Source organism: Oryza glaberrima, chromosome 4 (genome assembly GCF_000147395.1).
Source record: "Oryza glaberrima chromosome 4, OglaRS2, whole genome shotgun sequence".
NCBI classification, from domain to species: domain Eukaryota; kingdom Viridiplantae; phylum Streptophyta; class Magnoliopsida; order Poales; family Poaceae; genus Oryza; species Oryza glaberrima.
The window spans coordinates 16,554,812-16,574,363 of record NC_068329.1 but is presented as its reverse complement, the minus strand read 5'-3'; the positions used below and the strand labels follow the sequence as shown (position 1 = coordinate 16,574,363).

The 19,552-nt window shown below is 41.7% G+C and overlaps 2 protein-coding genes and 1 pseudogene across 5 annotated transcripts in view; 1 reads left to right on the top strand and 2 right to left on the bottom strand.

Moving 5' to 3' along the window:
* Window positions 1-9,811, top strand: part of LOC127770417 (zinc finger CCCH domain-containing protein 27) — a 28,088-nt gene extending 18,277 nt beyond the window's left edge. For 2 of the 3 annotated variants that reach the window (XM_052296129.1, XM_052296128.1), the window contains exons 2-6: window positions 3,606-4,470; window positions 4,981-6,129; window positions 6,378-6,698; window positions 7,646-8,105; window positions 9,242-9,811. In XM_052296129.1, the coding sequence (XP_052152089.1) occupies window positions 3,688-4,470; window positions 4,981-6,129; window positions 6,378-6,698; window positions 7,646-8,104 (2,712 nt within the window). In that variant the 5' untranslated portion in view covers window positions 3,606-3,687 and the 3' untranslated portion in view covers window position 8,105; window positions 9,242-9,811. Of the gene's footprint in view, window positions 1-2,033; window positions 2,243-3,605; window positions 4,471-4,980; window positions 6,130-6,377; window positions 6,699-7,645; window positions 8,106-9,241 lie in introns of those variants that run through there. The other variant, XM_052296127.1, reaches the window with a different exon arrangement.
* Window positions 9,812-10,305: 494 nt separating this feature from the next.
* Window positions 10,306-14,666, bottom strand: LOC127770418 (dihydrolipoyllysine-residue succinyltransferase component of 2-oxoglutarate dehydrogenase complex 1, mitochondrial-like). 2 transcript variants are annotated; one of them, XM_052296135.1, is made up of 13 exons: window positions 14,432-14,666; window positions 13,207-13,264; window positions 13,091-13,130; window positions 12,924-12,988; window positions 12,770-12,844; window positions 12,621-12,676; window positions 12,478-12,522; window positions 12,126-12,389; window positions 11,947-12,041; window positions 11,369-11,459; window positions 11,167-11,277; window positions 10,873-11,067; window positions 10,306-10,781 (listed from the first exon to the last, which is right to left on the bottom strand). In XM_052296135.1, the coding sequence occupies exons 1-13, from the start codon at window positions 14,474-14,476 to the stop codon at window positions 10,590-10,592; spliced, it is 1,332 nt and encodes a 443-aa protein (XP_052152095.1). In that variant the 5' UTR covers window positions 14,477-14,666; the 3' UTR covers window positions 10,306-10,589. The 2 variants fall into 2 exon arrangements, with proteins under 2 accessions (XP_052152095.1, XP_052152094.1); XM_052296134.1 differs by having other exon boundaries at window positions 12,924-12,991; window positions 14,432-14,665.
* A 1,329-nt stretch (window positions 14,667-15,995) lies between these two features.
* Window positions 15,996-19,552, bottom strand: LOC127771676 (glycerophosphodiester phosphodiesterase GDPD2-like; annotated as a pseudogene).

Sequence of the window (19,552 nt, the reverse complement as noted above, 5' to 3'; positions counted from 1 at the left end):
CCAATAAAATAAATATAATCAACGTATTATGCGCCAAGAATTTGAAAATGGTGTCTACATCCAATAACATTCTAAGAAAATCACAAGAAAGCTGGTTTTCATTTAACATAACCCTAAAAGTTTTTCTTTCCATTCGTCATCCATGTATATATTAAAAACAATGAAAATAGTACTCCACTTCACACATCACCCATCTTCTTTTCTCTCCTCTTCTTCCCCACGGCAATTGTTTCTCTGTTTTTATCTTGATACCGATCCCTCTCTACTTTCTGTTACCAAACTGATTGCTCATCAAGGCTTAAAGGTATTCTAAAGTGCGGTTTGAAACAACTGATTAGCCGCAAGCCAAAAAAAAACATAATTAGCATATGATTGCTTTAGTGTTAGTTATTAAAAACTTATAAATAGATTTATTTGACTTTTTTTAAGCAACTTATGTATACAAAGTTTCTACATGTAACATGTATAACGTTTTGCAGTCTAAGAAACGTTTAACAAAAAGAGAGCAAGTAGCCAAGCTAAGAAACGTTTAACAAAAAGAGAGCAAGTAGCCAAGCCAGAACACAGTTTAGAACGCGTCCTAGCCTCCTAGACCTCCTTTATCGATGCCATGCTATTGAGTTGTATTATTTTTGTCGGTCATTTTCACAAAAATGTGACAATAGCGCCTTATTTTGTTATCTAAAAACAACAACTTTGTTTGTAACATGTTTTGAAGTATGGGCCCACCCATATATGAGCTTGACCTATCACACTGAGCTTATTACCGGTAAAGTTATAGTTTACATAAAAATATCGATTATTATTACATGATATATATGTTATAACTCTATATATGGTTAAAGTTGCATGGATAAAATAATTTTTTAATAAACATACACAACTTCACAAAATTTATCTTTCATTTATTATAGTTTGGAACCATCTTTAGAAAGAGAAAATGGATAACCAAAATACACCACCCCTCACCTCTACTCCCCATTCTGTTTTCGCGAAGGAAACCCTCACCTCAACTCTCCTCCATCTTTCCCTTCTCTCTTTACGACAGAGACGCCAAGCCTTCACTCCTGCACCGGCGTGACCACTGACAAAGAGGGCACGGTGTGGGGCGGACTCCTCTCCTCCCCAACCACGTAGACCTCGCCTTCTGTTCCCCGTGGCATTCTTCCCTCCGCTCCAGCCAGTGGAGCATCTCGGTTCAAATCGAATTAAAGGTATCATCCGTCCTTCTCTTGGGGCCCTCCCTCTTTCATTTGCATCAACTCATGGGCCAACACAACGTGGATTTGAGCTAGCAATATTAGTATCGAAAATAGAAAAAAAATGGAATAACAAGAAGAAGGTGGAATGGTAGAAAAATTATGTGACATTTTTAGTTTTACCTTGCACCGTGGTAAAGAACAATTTATATTAAAATTTAAATTTTAAATAATAATATTATTATTTTTTATAAATAGGAGCATATCATACACAACAGATGTGAGTAATTTCTTCACTTATATGTGTAGTTAGTGAATAACCTCCTCTCTTTCTCAGCTTCACTCAAAATCCTTTAAGCATGGCACGTTCAGCTGACAAACGTCTTGGTCTGAATCAATTAGAGAAACGGTCCAATTAGATTATTTTCAATGGTCGTCAATTTATATGGTAACTGATATTTATCGGGACCAGGGTTTACCAAATCGTTTGGGGTGGGGTTAAAGTTATACCACGGTTTGGCAGTTATCACGGTAGCCACACGGTTAACGCGAGGTATATCGTGGTTTCAAAAACTAGAAAAGTCACCGCGCGTGATAACCACACGATAACCGCACGGTTTTGTAAACCACATTTTTCAAGAAAAAAATCAAATATTTTAAATTCCATATATTTATACTATAAATTTGAAACATTGGAACATAAGCTTTCAATGCTCGAAACTAGGGAAAACAATTAATTATCTATTTGATAAAAAAAATATTTAGTTTAAAAGGACAAAAAGGCTAAAAGGCTAATATCAATTTCTCATATTTCTCAGGTATCCTGCGTAAGCGCAATTGTGCAAATCATCGGAAATCATCGTGCGGGGGTGCTGCGGGCGGTTGCGTCGAGCCGATATTTCCCCCCCTCCGCTCGCCCTCGACTCCGACTCCGACTCCGACTCCTCGCGAGTTCGCCCGCCGCCGCCGCCGCCGCCGCCGCTCGCCGCCGCCGATCCCCCATCCATCCCGCGACCGAGCAGGGTTGCCTCCGCCGCGTCCCGGTGAGCATCGCACATCCTCTTTTTCTCATCCCTCTCTCTCTACCCTTTTTTTCTTCTTATTTTGGGCTCGAATTCGTGTTAACCCTAGCTTCCGTTCTAGAGAAATTTGGGTTCGACTGAACCCCCTATGCCCCCATGTTAGATCCGCCATGGCTTGCCATGGCCCCTCCCATGAGAGGGAGGGAGGTCCGCCTCTGATGAGCTTAGGGTTCACCGGGTGCCACACCCGTTAGGGCCCTCTCTGCCCCCCGTGTGGTTCTAGAGCTTATTTACTGTCATCGATGATTGCGGGAATGCCTGAGTTAGAGAGGGTTTTCCATTCCCGTTCTGTCAATGTGGGTCGCCTTGGGGCTAACTAGGTCAGCGGTGTAGAGGAGATGTGAGAGGTCCGTAGTGAGAGGCACATCGGAACGCTGTTTAGCTGTTTCGATGAAACGTGTTTTGGGTATGAGGGTTTGATCGTTGGCGCACTACCCGTCTTTGTGGAATATGGGGGCCTGAAACTTTTAGTTAGTTTCTTCGGTTGGGAGAATGAGCTGTTCAACTGTACCTGATGGGCGCTATTTAAATGCCTCGGAGTCATGCTAGCATCACATAGTCCTTTTCTTTTTACATAATTTTGTAAAAGAAGAATGTTTACACGGGGTATCTGCCACATTGGTTTTTGTTTTGCTTTCACTGTAGTTGAAGTCAAGATGGCTGTCACATTATATATGACAGTTGGCTTTTTCAATGATTAATGTGAATTTGGGCTAATACGGGATTGTATCGGATTGAATCATGAATAGCTTATTCTGGACAAGAGCTCCAAATATTGGTTTGTCTGTTCGGAGATACTGTCTATCTTGGTGATTTTGCTTCGTTAGGTGACAAATAGAAGGGCATTTCTTGAATGAGAAACTACTCATATGATTGATATTGGCATGTTGCTAATCTAGATACTTTACAAAGATATCTTTTTAATCAAAACTAGGAGAGCTTGAATATACTCGTCTCACTGTGCTATTTGTTTTGGTGCTGAAGGGTTTATTACAAAAAACATATACGCATCGTAATGAGCCTTAACCTAAAATATCTTCCACCGTTACTCTAAATATGATGCTTGGTTTCATGAACTTGCCTTTTTTTTCTTTCTCATAATTAAATTACTAGTTCAAGTGAGCTTTGTATACTAGAGACTTACTGTGTTCTTTCAGCGGTAGTAATTTGAAAGAGAAAACTGCACTGTGTTGATGTTACTTTTGCCATTTATCATTCTATATTAGTATATTACAAAGACATTTAGCCCTTTTTACTCTCTTATGGTTGGCTTTATTTTCTGTTGCTCATTATTTATTTTACTGCCTTATGTACTGACAAATAGGGGGGGTTGACCTACATTGTTTGGCCAAGACAGCGAGTAAAATCTAGATGTAAAGTTTGCTGTGGGCTTGGGAAACTTGAAGATGATCAAAGAATCTTCATCTCCTGCATTGGATGCTGATAAAATAGAAGTTCCTTCACCAAAGGACGAAAACAATTCCTCAAATTCTGAAGCTGCTACAGATAATGAAGACTTTGAAATTAGTGATGATGATGACGATGATCGTAACCACAAGCACCGGAAGCGGGAGGCGAGACCTCAATCTTTTGATGAGAATACTGAGCAATCTCCAGGGGGTCCTCTGAAAAAAAGACACAAAATTTCTGGTGGAGCTGATTCACATGGGGAAGCACAGAAAGATTTCTTTCCGAAATTCAAGAGGCGCCCTGGAGCAGGGGCTCATAGTCGGGCACCTCGAGTTAATCCATCCTTTCGTGATTCATCAGCTTCTGTGGCTGCTCGCCCTCCTATGACACGTGGAAGAGGAAGGAATGGTGCACCCTGGGCTCAGCATGAACCAAGATTTAACACACTTGAGATGATTGACTTTGCATCACAGATGGCCTCTCAAGGACCACCAACTCATCCTAGCTTATTTATGGGTCCTGCATTGCCAAGTGGTGGTAGTGCACAAAATGGTTCTTGGGGTCCATATGGATTTATGCCTGGAATGCCTAATGGAATGCTGGATCCAATTCATCCACTTGGAATGCAAGGCCCTATTCAGCCTGCAATATCTCCTTTAATTGATCTTGGCATGCCTCGTCAACGTTGTAGAGACTTTGAGGAGCGTGGATTTTGCTTGAGAGGGGATATGTGCCCCATGGAGCACGGTCTTAATAGAATTGTTGTTGAAGACATGCAGGTCCGTATATTTCTTGATCTGCATATACCTTTATGAATTGTATCCCATGTTTACAATACTGTCCTTTTTAGTATTCCAACTTCCATCATATCATATTGTTCTAAGATGCTGTGTGAGATATATGCGATATTAATATGGTTTGATCTATTGCTTCACATTTTCAGTCATGAGTGCCATTGTTGTCAAACATTATTGTAGCCTTGAGAGGTGTTCACTAAGTGCAGTTTTATTGCTGATAAATTGAACTGCTACTTAATGTTCTTAACATCTTGTCAGGAATCTTTGTATAATACTATGATTTAATCCTAGCATGTTTGCTTCATCTTTGATGCTGCGTATTGTTTTTTATTATTATTATTATTATTTAACTCAAGTTAGCTGAATAGATTTGATGTACCGTGCTTATGTGTTATGAGTCAAGGTTCCTGTGGTCATGCTCTGCTAGAGTGAATTTTCTTTCTTATGTCAAAATTGAGGTTTAATAGAATGATTTCTTAAAATATTTTGCAGAGCCTGTCACAGTTCAATCTTCCCGTCGCAGTTCCAAATACTCAAGGACTAGGAATCCAAAATGAACCAGGAACTGCTCCTGTCAACACATCAAGCCTTGGAGGCAGTAAAGGTGTTCCTGCAAAAGACATCAAATCTGCTGTGACAAATGATGTACTGAAGCTAAATGGAACCACTGCTTTAGCTGTTTCTGATGCTGATGTATATGATCCTGATCAGCCTCTCTGGAACAACGAACACCCTGATGCATCTGCTGGTTTTGCACATACTGATGGAGTATGGAATGCTGAATCCTTGGGCTATGAAGCAGCTCGGGAGCAGGGAAATCAGGTTCTTGCAGCTGATAGTTCACAGAACTCGAAATCTTCTGTTTGGGGGCGAATAGCATCAAAAAAACTAGGGCATGGCAAGACAGCTAATGCTACTTCAACTAGTGCCACTGGAAACAAAAGAAATGAAAGTTATGATGAAATGGCTCCTAGCACTGTCCATGTCAATCCTGCTTCTGCTAAAGACAGTAATGGTCAATCCAATTCGAGAATATTTGGAGATGTGGGCCGGCAAAGTAACCGGGCTTCTCATAAAGCATCCCGGACACTTTATGTAAATGGTATTCCTCTAGAAAGCAATAGATGGGAGGCCCTTCTTTCGCACTTCCAGAAATTTGGGCAGGTGATAGATATCTATATTCCATCTAACAGTGAAAAAGCTTTCGTTCAATTCTCTAAAAGAGAAGAGGCTGAAGCTGCCCTTAAAGCTCCAGACGCTGTAATGGGCAACCGCTTTATAAAGCTATGGTGGGCCAATAGAGATAGGATTCCTGATGAGGTAGAGGGTAGAATCCCAGCAAAATCTTCCCATATGTCTGCTGCCCTGGCCAATTCTGTCCCACCTCAGCCATCTTCTTCCAACCGAGGCAAGGAAAATCTTCAATCTGCAACTCCAAGAGCTAGTTCTGGATCTTCTGCTGAAGCATCAGGTCCTGGTACAGGCCATAAAATGCTTCCTGCAAATAGTGTAAAATCATTACCTCCTGACACCAAAAGGCAAGAAAGTCTTGAGCTCTTGGAAGAACTTCGTAAAAAGCAGGAGATCTTAGCTCAGAAGCGTGATGAATTCCGCCGGCAGTTAGAGAAACTGGCAAAGCAAGTATGTAACTTTTTCCAAGTGTTGGTTGATTCGATATTGTTAATCTCATTACTCACATTGTCAGTGGAACCTACTATTCATTAGTTAGTGGGCAGACTGACTGTTGGTAATAGACTTTGCAACCATTGCATTTTTTTTGCTATTGTAATTTCTGGAAGACTGACTGCTGATACTAGATTTTTCTTGTCTATTGCATTTTTTTGCTGTCGTGATTTATGATTTCTAATAACTAAACAACTATTTTGCAGAAGGGTTTAGCAAATTCAGCCAAACAGGCAGAAGCTGGTGGAAAAGAAGTTGCTTCTAATGATGTACATAGAGTTACTGATTCGAAGTCCATGAACACCGGGACAGAAGGGCCTCGAGATGCTGCTGGTACACTGCAAAACAGAACTTCTGGAGAGCTGGCTTCATCTTCCCACAAATCATCGGCAACATCTGCACAGAAACCAGCTGTAGCTACTAAGCAGACAAGTCCTCTGTTAGTACCATCACAGAATAGGTTTAAGCTTGACAATCGGACCACGTCATTTCGAATCCTTCCACCTTTGCCACCTGAAATCGCAGATGTAAGTGTGCTACCCAACATCCTTCCCTGCCCTTCAATATCCAAGAGAAGTGATAATATTTTGTCGTATGTGCAAGTCAATATTATCCAAATCACAACATATATTAAATTATGCCTCATTTGTGGATGAATGGGACACCCACCATTTCTGAATTTCCGGTATCCTTTTCATATAATGAATGGCAGCACTTAACCTTAGTGTGTGCTTCGTCCTATGTTATGATTTACATTTCTGTATCAATAATGGTCCCTCTACTGCTAATATTGGAAGTGTTCTGTTCCATTCCTGGCAGTTCAGTTCTCACCCTTTAGCTTTGTCACCTACTGTATTTTAATTTTTATACCCCTGCACTCTTCAACCTATTGCAATTGGCATGGTCGTTTGTTTATCTGATTAAACATAGAGGTCATTTCTTTTCTCGTTCTTTGATTATGGATTTTGCAAGAATTTGTCTGCAAGACTGCAACTGCTAATATTCTGCGCTACATATAATTATGAATTCATGTACTTCCTCCAGTCACAAAAACATGTCACTTTTTCATATATCTACAACTTTTTGCCCCACAGTTAACATAGTTTTCAGGTTTTATAAGTATATTACAATAGGAATTAGTGGTCAGTTTTCATGACCAGAGGAAATATTATTCACGTGGTGAACTGATAAGTCAGTCCAGAAATGTTATATATAGTGGCATGTGGATCCGATTATATTTAGCCTGCATCCATGTGCCACAAGTGACTACAAGAAATCTATATGTACATGATTTTCATGTTCAGACTAAAATTCTTTATTTCCACAAAGAGTAAGATGTCAAAACAAATTTAAGGTCTCGGTATCTGTGTTACTTGTGTTTATTGTTTCTGTTGTGTTATGTGTTGTTCTGTTGATGTGGTTGATTGAAAGCTGTTTTCTTTTGTTCTGATGTCAAATACTACTTTGTTTACAGGAATCTGTCTTGAAAGATCACTTCATGTCATTTGGGGAGCTTTCATCTGTTGTTCTGGAAGACACTGAAGCGTACAACCATGATGCTACCTTAAAACCTTCTCTGAGTTGCTCAGCTTGTGTGACATACACGACACGACAATCTGCTGAGAAAGCATTTATTGGTGGCAAATCTTGTAAAGGGCATACACTAAGATTTATGTGGTTAACAGCCTCTCCTGGTTCGACTAACCATTCTAGATTCCAGAAAACCTCAATTCCTGCCAGGGCCTCTAGTTTCTCCAGTCAAACTCAAAACATGCCAGAGTCTTCAACTCCTGTAGGAAAAATGTCATCCACAGTCAAATCCAGTACAACTGCAAAGCCTCACAGTGAATCCATGCCAACTGCCACAAGTGCGAAGACATCTGTTGAAATTCCCAAAGCTTTGTCTTCTAGAGATTCTGATGTTTCACAATGAGGTATGCTGTACTTTATTTGGCAATGAGTTATGGTTTATGATAATGTTTGAAATTGGTTTTTTTGTTGCTTATTATACATGACAAGTTCTTGTGAAATTTTCCTTTCTGTCAACTCGTTCATGGCAAGGAATATTGTTGAGATAGGCCATGCAAGTTTTTGAAAAGTGGGTCAAATGGAATATATAATTTAAATGATGAATCCTGATCCAATGGAGAAACAGTAATTGTGGGCTTGCATGCAGTAAAATTCTTGTTTCATGTTTGAATTTGCATAAGGAAATATGAGATATCCTGCTCCTGATGGGAACCAGCTCCAGGCGACTTTTGGATCGTTTTACAATTTTTTTGTCCTTCTCTTAAACATGCCATATGTGTGTTCATTGTTTGGGGAAAAAAATAAATCTAAGTAGGTAAGGATGCTATCACCAATTAGTTTGGCTCGGAATATTGTGCGGTCTTCACAAATCACAAAGAATCTTATACTACAATAGCTCTTGCCAGTAGCTTACAATCTGTATTGGCTGATAAATCAATATATACTGATTGATATGAGAATCTTGTCAAAGTAGATGTACTGCTGTTAATACATGATGTTTAGCTTGTCCAATTTCCAGCATCTTTATTGGGAATGTGTCTATCTGAGTAAAATGTCACATACACTTGGAATAGCAATTTGTGTTATGCATCTTGTCAGTTGCCCCAGTTACCCAGTAGGGGTTTAGCCCTTTAAGGATACCAAATGGTTATTAGGTTACTACAAACAGGTAACAGATGGGTTGCATTATAACTAATTTTGCACACACATTAGCCTAATATAGATGCTATTTAGACTTTAGGCCTTCCGTAAATTGTGGAGTTGTTCTATTGGTGCTTTTGTGGTCATTTTGCATTTTATTCTTACTAAGCAAAATGTTTCTGGATTATTTTTTGGTTTTGCTTGCTTTTATAGGATACCCGTTTTCCTGATATTGCATCCAGCCTGACACTGATATGAGCTATCAAAAATCCATTGCATTTACTTGATGTTTTCTATTATTATAATTGATCGTGTATAGATTGAGATGTATCCAACCACAACAAAAATCCTTTTCCCTGTTAAAGGAAACTAGTAGCGCTAAATGGGCTTTGTTTTGCAGGTTAAGGATTGAAGATTGGGTGGCAATCTGAGCCCTGAGGCTTCAAAATTTGGTGGCTTGTCTATTACACAAACCTGCACCTCTTTCAGATCCCCGGCGTATTTAAGTTTTGGAAAATACTGTTGAAATTATTGATAGTTTATTTTGTGGCGGCATTGGGGCAAAACCCATCCAAAGCCAAAAGGGTAAAGGGTAGTGTTAGGATCTAAACTACGCCTGCTGGCATTTTGGTAAATCATTGTCTGATCTTCCTTGAGAGAATGTAATTGGTGTTGTATACTTTCTTGAATGGAAGTAGCATCCTGCTGAAAGCGGTTCATACTATGTTGTTAGGTCTCTGTATTTTGTAGCTCTCCCTTGCTGAAAGCAGCTCCATGTGGATTCCATTTTGCTCTCACTGAAGCAGCAACCTTTTTTTCCTTTTTTAAGTTTCTCATGTAGGTTTCTTGTCCAAAGTTTCAATTGATAGGAAAACATGACATGTTCACGTACATGACTGCACCCCTTTTCAATGCAACTTCTCTAACCAAATACGTATCACTATAACGTTACCTGTCTTCTGCTTGGTATGTCTATATCTTTTCTTGGAAATGTTTGATGTCTGGGCGTTTTGTTTTTAGTTCTCAGCACGAGTTATTTTACAAGGGATGGAAGGCAAAAGAAAAAAAAACGAGGGGGAAAAAGTGGAGAAAAATATTCGAGGGGGAAAAGGTGGAGAAAAAAAAATATTGAGCCGGGTGAAGATTTTTAGGGGGAAAATGAAGAAAAGAATGGAAGTGAGAGGTTGAACTTTCGACTGAAACATTGAGATGGGAAACGGAATTCCTGTGTGGTGGAAGCAAATGGGACAGTAAACTGCAGCCATCTCGTTTTGTTCTGTTCATTTTGGAATCAAGCTGTTTATTGAACTCATGATCATCTTAAATAGGTTTAAAGATAATAAAATAATAGCCTGCAAACAAGGTCAGATCGAGCAAGAAAACAAAACCGGATAGAAACTCACTCCAGATAAGCAACAAAACAAAACAGAGTATAAGGCACCACAGATCGCTTAGCGCGCAGAATATCAAACAAAAAAATGCATGATCTATTGCTCTTGCATTGAAACTAAAAGCAAATTGTTTAGGGAACTACATCCCAAAATGGAATAAGCGCTGATATATAAGATTTAAGATTCGGATTTGGTGCTCTCGTCTATAATTGTCAGAGAGACCCCCTCACGGTATCCTCAACTCAAATTTCGTCTTTCTCAGAAAAGCAACTCTTTGTATCAGTCAAAAATTTGCAGTATTATTTTCCAGACAAAGCACAAAGCAGCTCTCAGGCTGCGATTGGTGGCGCGCGGAGTTTATATGTCGAGGAGCAATCTCCGTGGGTCTTCAACCACGTCCTTGATGCGGCGCAGGAAGTAGACAGCTTCTCTGCCGTCGATCAGCCTGTGGTCGTATGTCAGCGCGAGGTACATCATCGGCCTCGCGAGAATGTTGCCGTCCACGACCACAGGGCGTTGTACAATGGAGTGCATTCCAAGAATAGCAGACTGCATTAGATATATATACATTGTGTCAGATGAATGAATATCAACCTAGTGGAGACAATTTTGCAAGTAGCAAAAATGAAAAGGACCAGACCTGTGGGGGGTTGATGATAGGTGTGCTGATAAGGCTTCCATAAACACCACCGTTAGAGATGGTGAATGTTCCTCCTGCCATCTCATCAATTGAGAGTGCCCCCTCAGTAGCCTTCTTTGCAAGGGCATTTATCCCTTTCTCAATGTCCGCAAAGTTCATGTTATCAGCATCTCGGATAACAGGCACCACAAGACCCTAAAATGGATATGTACATGACAGTGACTATGTATGTCTTATAACCCAATCAGAGGATGATCTTTGGATTCAACACAAGACTAGTACGTATCAAGTTACCTTGGAAGTACCAACAGCAACACTGATGTCAACATAGTCTCTGTATATGATGTCATCACCATCAATGACAGCATTGACAATTGGTTGGTTTTGAAGTGCTGTAACAGCAGCCTGACAAAGCAAATGGAACGAGCACATTGAATATATTAGTAAAATTACCAAGCAATAGTTCAGCTCAGCAGTACGCAAGATTGGTCATTACCTTGACAAAGCAGGACATCAGACCCAATTTGACACCGTGCTTGGTGACAAACTCATCCTTATAATCAGACCGAAGCTTCATCAAATTAGTCCTGCATTGTATTGTCTTAACAGGGTAAGGGGACAAAACAGAACAGCATATCAAGCCAAGCTTTTCTAGGAACAATTTGTATACGCCATGCAAGATTCTACCGTTTCTAGGTAAACGGAGGTAGAGCAAAATCAAACAAATGCCTATATGCCATGTCCTTTTATGAAACAATAGAATTTTGGTCTGTGATACTGCACAGATTAGTTGTGACAGTACTTTGACACCTTATTCAGTTTATCATAAATTGCAAGCTATGGTAGGAAGGGACCAAAAATCATGTACCCAACTACCCTGATAAAACATGGCTAATGGTCAGCATGCTGGGGCAAATATTAAAACTCCTCAAAATTAGTGGCCAAATGTCACCATTTCAAACCATATACATTTGGGTGATTATAAAGAAAAAACTAAAAAACCATTTCAAACCATATACATTTGGGTGATGATAAAGAAAAAACTAAAAGATAAATTATATCATGTTAACTTACATGTCAACTTCATTAAATGTGGTCAGCATTGCAAATGTGTTTTGTGAATCCTTCAAACGGTTTGCAATACGCTTCCTGAGCCTTGGCATTGGCACCTGCAAATTAAAATGGTTAAAGATATGCTTGTACCTGTAAAAAAAAATTATGTGCAACCTATTGATGATGAAAGTTGATCTTACCCTCCGTTCTCGTTCTTTTGGAGGGAGCTGTGGTTCTGTAGGGGAGGTTTTGGATGGCAGAGGCTTTGGTGCTTGCATCTTGGGAGGTTCTGCTTTTGGTGACTTCTCTTCTACTTTTGGTTTTGTCTCCTCAGCTTTTGGAGGCGTTTCTTTTGGGGTTGAATCCTCAGACGGAGCAACATGTGTTTCAGCTGGTGCCGCAGACTTTGATATGATAGCAACTTTGGTGCCTGGAGTAACAGTATCACCTTCGCTAGCAATGAACTGGAAACCAAGGCACGATTAGAAAAATAGCTTCGGAGTGAAATATGATGACGAAAGCAGCCAAGTTGAGAAGGTCAATGTCTTTCACCTTTTCAATAACACCAGCTTCCGGACTAGCAACATCTATAGTAACCTGGAATACAGAAAGGCAATGACCCATTTTAAAAGACTATCCATGAGTGCTAAATTGCATGTCTATTCAGACAATAGAAAGTGATTGAATGACTGTACCTTATCAGTTTCAATCTGTGCTATGGGCTCATCAGCCTCAACTCTGTCACCAGGTTCTGTATTAAAGGAAGGTTAATTGTAAGCAAATGAACCTGATGTGTGTGTGTGTGTGTGTGTGAGAGAGAGAGAGAGAGAGAGAGAGATCATACTCTTCAAGAAGTTAGCAAGAGTTCCGTCAGTTACAGATTCACCCATGAAAGGGACAACAGCTTCAACCTGGTCTCCTATATGAACAAAAACAATCGATAAGTGCAGGAACAATTTTATAAAGTATTGTCTGCCACAAAAGGAGGTGCAGCTTACCATTGTCAGATGCAAATGACCTACTCCAGAGTTGGTACGGAGAGGCATTTGGCAAGTAATAACGTCTTCTATAAGAGATTCAACCAGCGGCAATCATTTAGTACATGAATCATTAGGACTGAAACAAATGTTTACAGCACATAATTAATTATACATCTAATACTCACCTTGTAAGCTTTGAGCTCTGGGAACCAATTGGAATAAGAGCTGAAAAAAGTACCTACATATTAGAGCCAAAGCTAGAAACAACTAACAATTAATATAGAATATGTCAATCAATAACCTGAAAGTTGACTGCTGTAGTTCCTGGCATGTGAATAACTCCTGATGAGGCCTAGAGTCTGCAAGTCAAATCAGAATACAGAGTAAGAAAAAAAAAAGAAGCTAACGAACACAAAGTAATAGATGCCATAAACATGCAGAATTAAATGCATTGTTGTATATTCTGTATATCTGCATATGTGAATTACAATTGCGAGAACTGGTGGTGAACTATTTCTATATGACCACAGGTTGGCAGAATGGAGCAGTAAAGTGTTCAGAGTTTAAAGCCTTTTGGGTTTGAACCTTAGAGCAACAACAAGTATTCAAACCCTAAATGTCACCATAAAATTCAAAGTTGCAGGTGTTTTGCTAAAATCATGTGTATGCTCCCATTGAACTGAACTAAGGAGGTAAGTTCTAAAGAAGTCAACTGATCTGGACGCTTATTTGGCATAAACAAGAATGATCTCCTTGTACTTTTGCTGCACTCTTCAATGACACAAATGCCAAATTATTTTACATACCAATGCGCCTCTAGCAGTACCACTAAGCTCATCACACAAGCTATACTGATCTCTAACATAGAGCACGCAGCAACGATGGAGGGGCATAGCAATAGCATGAGTACATAGACATCGACATGACAGCGGTATAACCCAGGGTAAGCATAAATCACATTTAATCAACATACTGTCCATTAACCAGAAAACAAAATCGCTGATCTAACGCCTATCTCAGCGCATGTGAGTCTCATCTCATGTGAACCTGATGTCCTCCTAAGTACACAGGAAAGCTACTACCACAAGAGAGAGAAAAAAAAAACATATCATCACAGATTCATACGACGACTACAGTTTTTCACAACAAGAGCAAACATATTGGAACATGGAACCCTAATCTACTCACCCCCACCCTAATTTCTATCCCTGTTCCCGGATCGCGCGTAGCGCGCATCCATCCTCCAACCGCCACGTCGGATCCCAATCAACCTCACCACCCCGATGCGACCCCTAAAAAAATAAAAAAAATCCCAATCAACCTAGACGACGAGGGCGATGGGGAAAGGGAAAAAAACGGGAGATCGCCCCTCGAATCGAGCCCACCGCATCGACGCGTCGGACCACCTCAAACCCTAGCCGCCGAGAGACAGAGAAATGCAGGAGAAAAAAAAAAAGCGAAATCGCACGACGCGAATCGGAGCGTAGAGAGAGGGGGGAGGGGGGGTGGAACGGGGGGAGGCTCACCGCGTTGGAGCGGCGGAGGAGGCGAGAGGCGATGCGGGACGCCATTCGCCGGGGTCTCGCTGCGGCGGCGGCGGCGGCGGCGGCGGCAGCGGAGGGGGAAGGGAGGAGTCGCGTGCAGACCACACCGTGTTTGGGGAAGGAGAAGGGGAATGGATTTTGATTTTTTTTTCCCTTTTCTAGTATTGGATCCTTCCTTCTCTGACTTGTGGGAGAAGAAGAGAGAGAGGTAGTAATAATGGAGATCTGGATTGTGGAGGAAGGGGGAGGGGGAGCGCATGCGCCTGGTCCGCTTCTTCCAAAATGTTGGGCCCACCTGTCAGTGTCCTCCCCCAGCTTTAGCTTCCCATTTGCGCTCTCCTCCCTCTGTCCCCTCTCTTCCACGCGGCAGTGCATTCCTCTCTGCGACGAATGTTCAATTCTCTTCCTTTGACCGCAGGCTTTCTACGAAAATTAAACAATTCAGCAACAACCATATCCTTTTTATATCGTTCTCATGGTTTGGCTTATATTTATGCTTCCTAGAAAAAATACACGTGCGTTACAATGAGTAAATAATATTTTAATCTTATACGGTTTAGCTAAAGTGAAATTCACTATGGAAATTCGCTTGAATTTTTTTTATTTAAAAAAATCATGAGTTACAATTAGGAGACGAAAGTTAGCATGTCAGTTTTTTTAAAAAAATAGATTTCTTATACGATTCCTTTTGTATTTTCAAAAGAAAACGAACTTAAAAACCGACTCATATGGGGATCTGTATTTCTAAAAGCGAATGAACTTAAAAACTCACTCAAACACGGATGACGTATCAAATTACTGGAAAAAAGATCTTCAGTTTTTATAATAGTAGATATGAACTACGAATTTAAAACTTATTTTTAAAGTTGATTTTATGTTTTTTTCATCATGATTTATTTTGCAGCATTTACTTTTGTGTCACTGAAAATACATATATAAAACTTTTATCCATAAATTGTTTTTACTAATAAATGGTATTAATAAATGTAACAATAACTTCCTTGGCATCCTTCTTGGCACATGTTGTTGATAATGATGGAGGGATGCAACCAATGAAACTTGTGGAACTAGAGCTTTCATTTGGCATCCACATGATGATGACTTGGTGAGCCATCATGCTCCTTGCCGGAGTGTGTGTAAGTACGTCGTCCAATACATCATCCATAATCAATACCCATAGGTATCATGTCTGGTACCTTTGGTATCATAGCTAATACCCAGGTATCAGATCTAGTACGTGCGGGTACCATGATTGGTACCCACAGTGCTAAACTTAGTATACCTGCGGCATCGCTAGTATTTATGGATATGCCTTAGGTACCAGGGTCGACACCTGTGAAGTATCAAGTATCAAGTACCAACGTTTTCTCTCTTCTTCTTCCTTTCCCTCGGTTTGACCCCTTGCTGCTACTGTTGTGACTAGTGTTGCTACCTACATCGTTGTAGATGCTAGCTAGCTCCAGACGTGAGGGGCGCCGAACATGTGGAGTAGAGCAGGATGATTCTAAACTTATAGGAAGAAAGTAAATACGTGGGATGATGTCAGTCTTTCTTAAAATGTCCCGTTTGGACATAATCCCGTTCTATAGTAGCCCTATAGAAGCCCTCTCAAGACAACATTAGATGTATCTCAAACAGAGGGGGGATTACACTGGTTACACATCATCAGTGTTAGTTATATACACCGCTATATACAAGAAGGCTGTCAGCATCAATCACGCTACTACTGCACAAGCTCGGGTATGAGCCTCAGCAAGAACGAGACGTCCTCCCGCCGAGAGAAGCTCGCCGTCGTCCTCGCCGCCGGCGACGTCGTCTCCAGCAACCCCACATCTCCACCACCGTCCATGTAAGAAGAAGAAGAATCACGCTCCGGCACCGGCACCGCCGCGGCGGCGGCGGCGGCGAACTCGGACACGGCCGCGCCGATCTCCGCCACCAGGTCGACGATCACGCCGTCCACCCCCATCAGCTGCTGCAAGTACACCGCCTTCGGCAAGTTGCTGCATTATGCAAATGCAAATGCAAGCAAAGACATCATCAATGTCGTCGTCGTCGTCGTCAGCTGCAGCCACACACAAGCACATGATCACGACGGCACTCACTTGAGCTGGCCGTAGGTGAGGAGGGAGAGGCCGGCCTCCTTGATCCGGCCGATCGCCGACGGCTGCCGGAGCACCGCCCCTCCGACACGATCCCCCGCAGGCCGCCGGCGACGCACAGCTTCACGGCCGCCTCCAGCGAGTTCCGCCTCTCGTCGGCGAACACCTGCGTCCCTCCTTTCGTCAGGAAGTACACCTGAAGATTTTTCATTTCACCGAAGTTAGGCAGGTCGGTCACTCACTCACTGTTCAATTGTTCATCGTCTGAAAATATTGGCCATGGTAAAGTGCTCATTAATAAAACCACTCCGGTCACAAATATATGTCATTTCACTCCCTCTTTCGCAATCAGAAAGAGTACATAACATGTATGGAGAAATTCTACGGACCTACTCTCTCCGTCCCTAAATATTTAACGTCGTTAACTTTTTTAAACAGTATGACTGTTAGTCTTATTTAAAAAAAATAAGTAATTATTAATTCTTTTCTTATCATTTGATTTATTGTTAAATATACTACTACTACTTAAGTTTTTGAATAAGACGAACGATCAAGCATATTTAAAATAATCAAAAATGCTAAATATTTAGGGACGGAGGGAGTAATAAACTAACATGTCTAATTGTCTTGCAGAGTACAATGTAGATAGTGAAATTACTTACAGGGTATCTATCTTGCAGTTTGCGCATAATTCGCGTGGCGTCGGGCTGGAAGCTGGAGAAGAAGATTGGCCTCTCCTTGGCATGCTCAAAGACGACCTGAACAAAGAGGGAACACCAGTCAGATATCCAGATAGGCAACTTGCATCATCTTCGGGAATGGATTTTATTTTTAGCATTTCTCACAACTACTTAGATGGTTTTTAGACAAACGAGAGGCACATCTCCTCTGAGAATTTAAAATAGTTTTCCCATCTTCGGAGATGTGGTGGCACTGCAAAGAAAGCTCTCAACATGCCTTGAGAATGGCCTGAAGGATGCCGGTGAGCTCCATCTCCCGGTACACGACGTCGTCGTCGAACTTGAGCTCGACGTTGAACCCGACGCGGCGGTCGACGCCGTCCAACGCCTCCTGCAGCGTGCAGAGCGCGTCGTCCGACTGCACGTCCCATCTCAGTACCCTGCCGTCGTTCAGCTTCCTGAACAATGGCTTCCCAGCCTGAACTCTCGATCGGCACAAAGTATTGCAGCTTAATTAGCTTTATCTTTCGCCGAAACTGTTTGGCAATAGTAAGTTTAAGTCAAGATGATCCGATTGGGTTTGTGTGAGTGTATTTACCTTGCTTTGATCCTTTTGGGGACCATAAGAGAGGAACTCGTCCAAGCGAAGATCGGTCACTCGTCTCCCGCATATTTCGCCCTGAAATTTGATGTTGACAGTCGTCAGCATCATCATCAAATTAAAAATATCTAAAAATGGATTTGCAGAGAATTGTGTTTATGTACTAAGAAGAATGCATGATTTGCAGAGGAATGGCGTCACTAGCTAGTCACTACAAGATTGTTTGTTCGAGTTTGATTCTTCGAGTACTTACGTCTTGTTCGGTGAAGATGAAGTCGTCGTGGAAGATGACCGGGTACCCATCCTTGGTCACCTGCAAGTTCAAACACGGTAATTCGATTCATAATTTTTATGCAACAGAGCGCAATCATGTAGTACTCCCTCTATCCTATAATATAAGGGATTTTGAGTTTTTACTTATAACGTTTGACCACTCGTTTTATTCAAAATTTTTTAAAATTATTATTATTTTATTTGTGATTTACTTTATTATCTACAGTTCTTTAAACACAACTTTTTGTTTTTTATATTTGCAAAAAGAATTCCAGGATTTAACATCGTTGTGCTTTCAGTGGTAGGCGACGTACCCGTCGACAGCGAAGCGCCTGTGGTGACTTCGTCAATCTATCCAGAATTTGCCGGCCCAGTCTTCGAAGATGCTCATAGGGGTAGGGTTTACGTGCGTGTGTTCATAGGGGTGAGTGCACGTGCGTTATGAGTGTCTGCGTTTACTGTGTAATTCTAAAAAAAATTGAATAAGACGAGTGGTCAAACGTTACAGATAAAAACTCAAAATCTCTTATATTGTGGGACAGAGGAGAGGGAGTAGTATATAAGCAACGATTTCAGAAAAAAAACAAAGGTTAATTTATCATCTGGTTTAAGTTCAGTTGAACAATGGTCGATGCCCCTGTCTTCAAAAGTAACCAAAAAAAAAAAAAAGAGGCCAACAAGAAGAACACTCTACACCCTCCTGGATCATGGACCGGCAGGAGTCTCGGATTGGCTGTATGTGACTAGTCAACTGGTCAGCGACCTTACGTGTCAGTTGCTTGGACTACCACGTGCTACCATGGGTCCACGTGGCAACAGAAACGCATGTCGCTCGTTGAGATGCAGGTGGGCCCCCGTTCGTGTTGTAACTGACTTATATAAATTTATGAGTAGTTTTTTTTTTCACTCTTCTCTTTTATTTTCTTCATTCACGTGTAATTATAGCATGATTTATTCGCTACTACTGGGATTAATCGAGGAGGTTAACGAATTAATTAATAAATGAGATTGATTTAATTGACCTGGACGTCGAACTCGACGTAGGAGACGCCGGCGACGCGGGCGGCGGCGTGGAAGGAGCGGAGCGAGTTCTCCTTCACCTCCCTCAGCCGCGGGTCCGCCGACCCCAGCGCGTTCATCCCCTTCCCTCGGTGCCCGATCACCACCATCGCCGCCGCCGCCGCCGCCGCCACCATCGCCGGCGCCCCCTCCCTACCCACCATCGCCGCCGCCTCCGCTCCTGCGTAGAAACGTACGATCGATCAGCCAACTCCGCAACTCGGCAACAACGATGAAGCTAGCATTCTCGATCGAACAGCACACATCGATCGTACCGGCGATGCAGGCGGAGGCGGCGAGGCTGAGCTGCGCGGCGGCGGAGGCGGCCTTGGGCTGCGCCATGCTTCGGTGAGCGAGAGAACTCGGGCGTTTTGGTTGGGATCGGGTG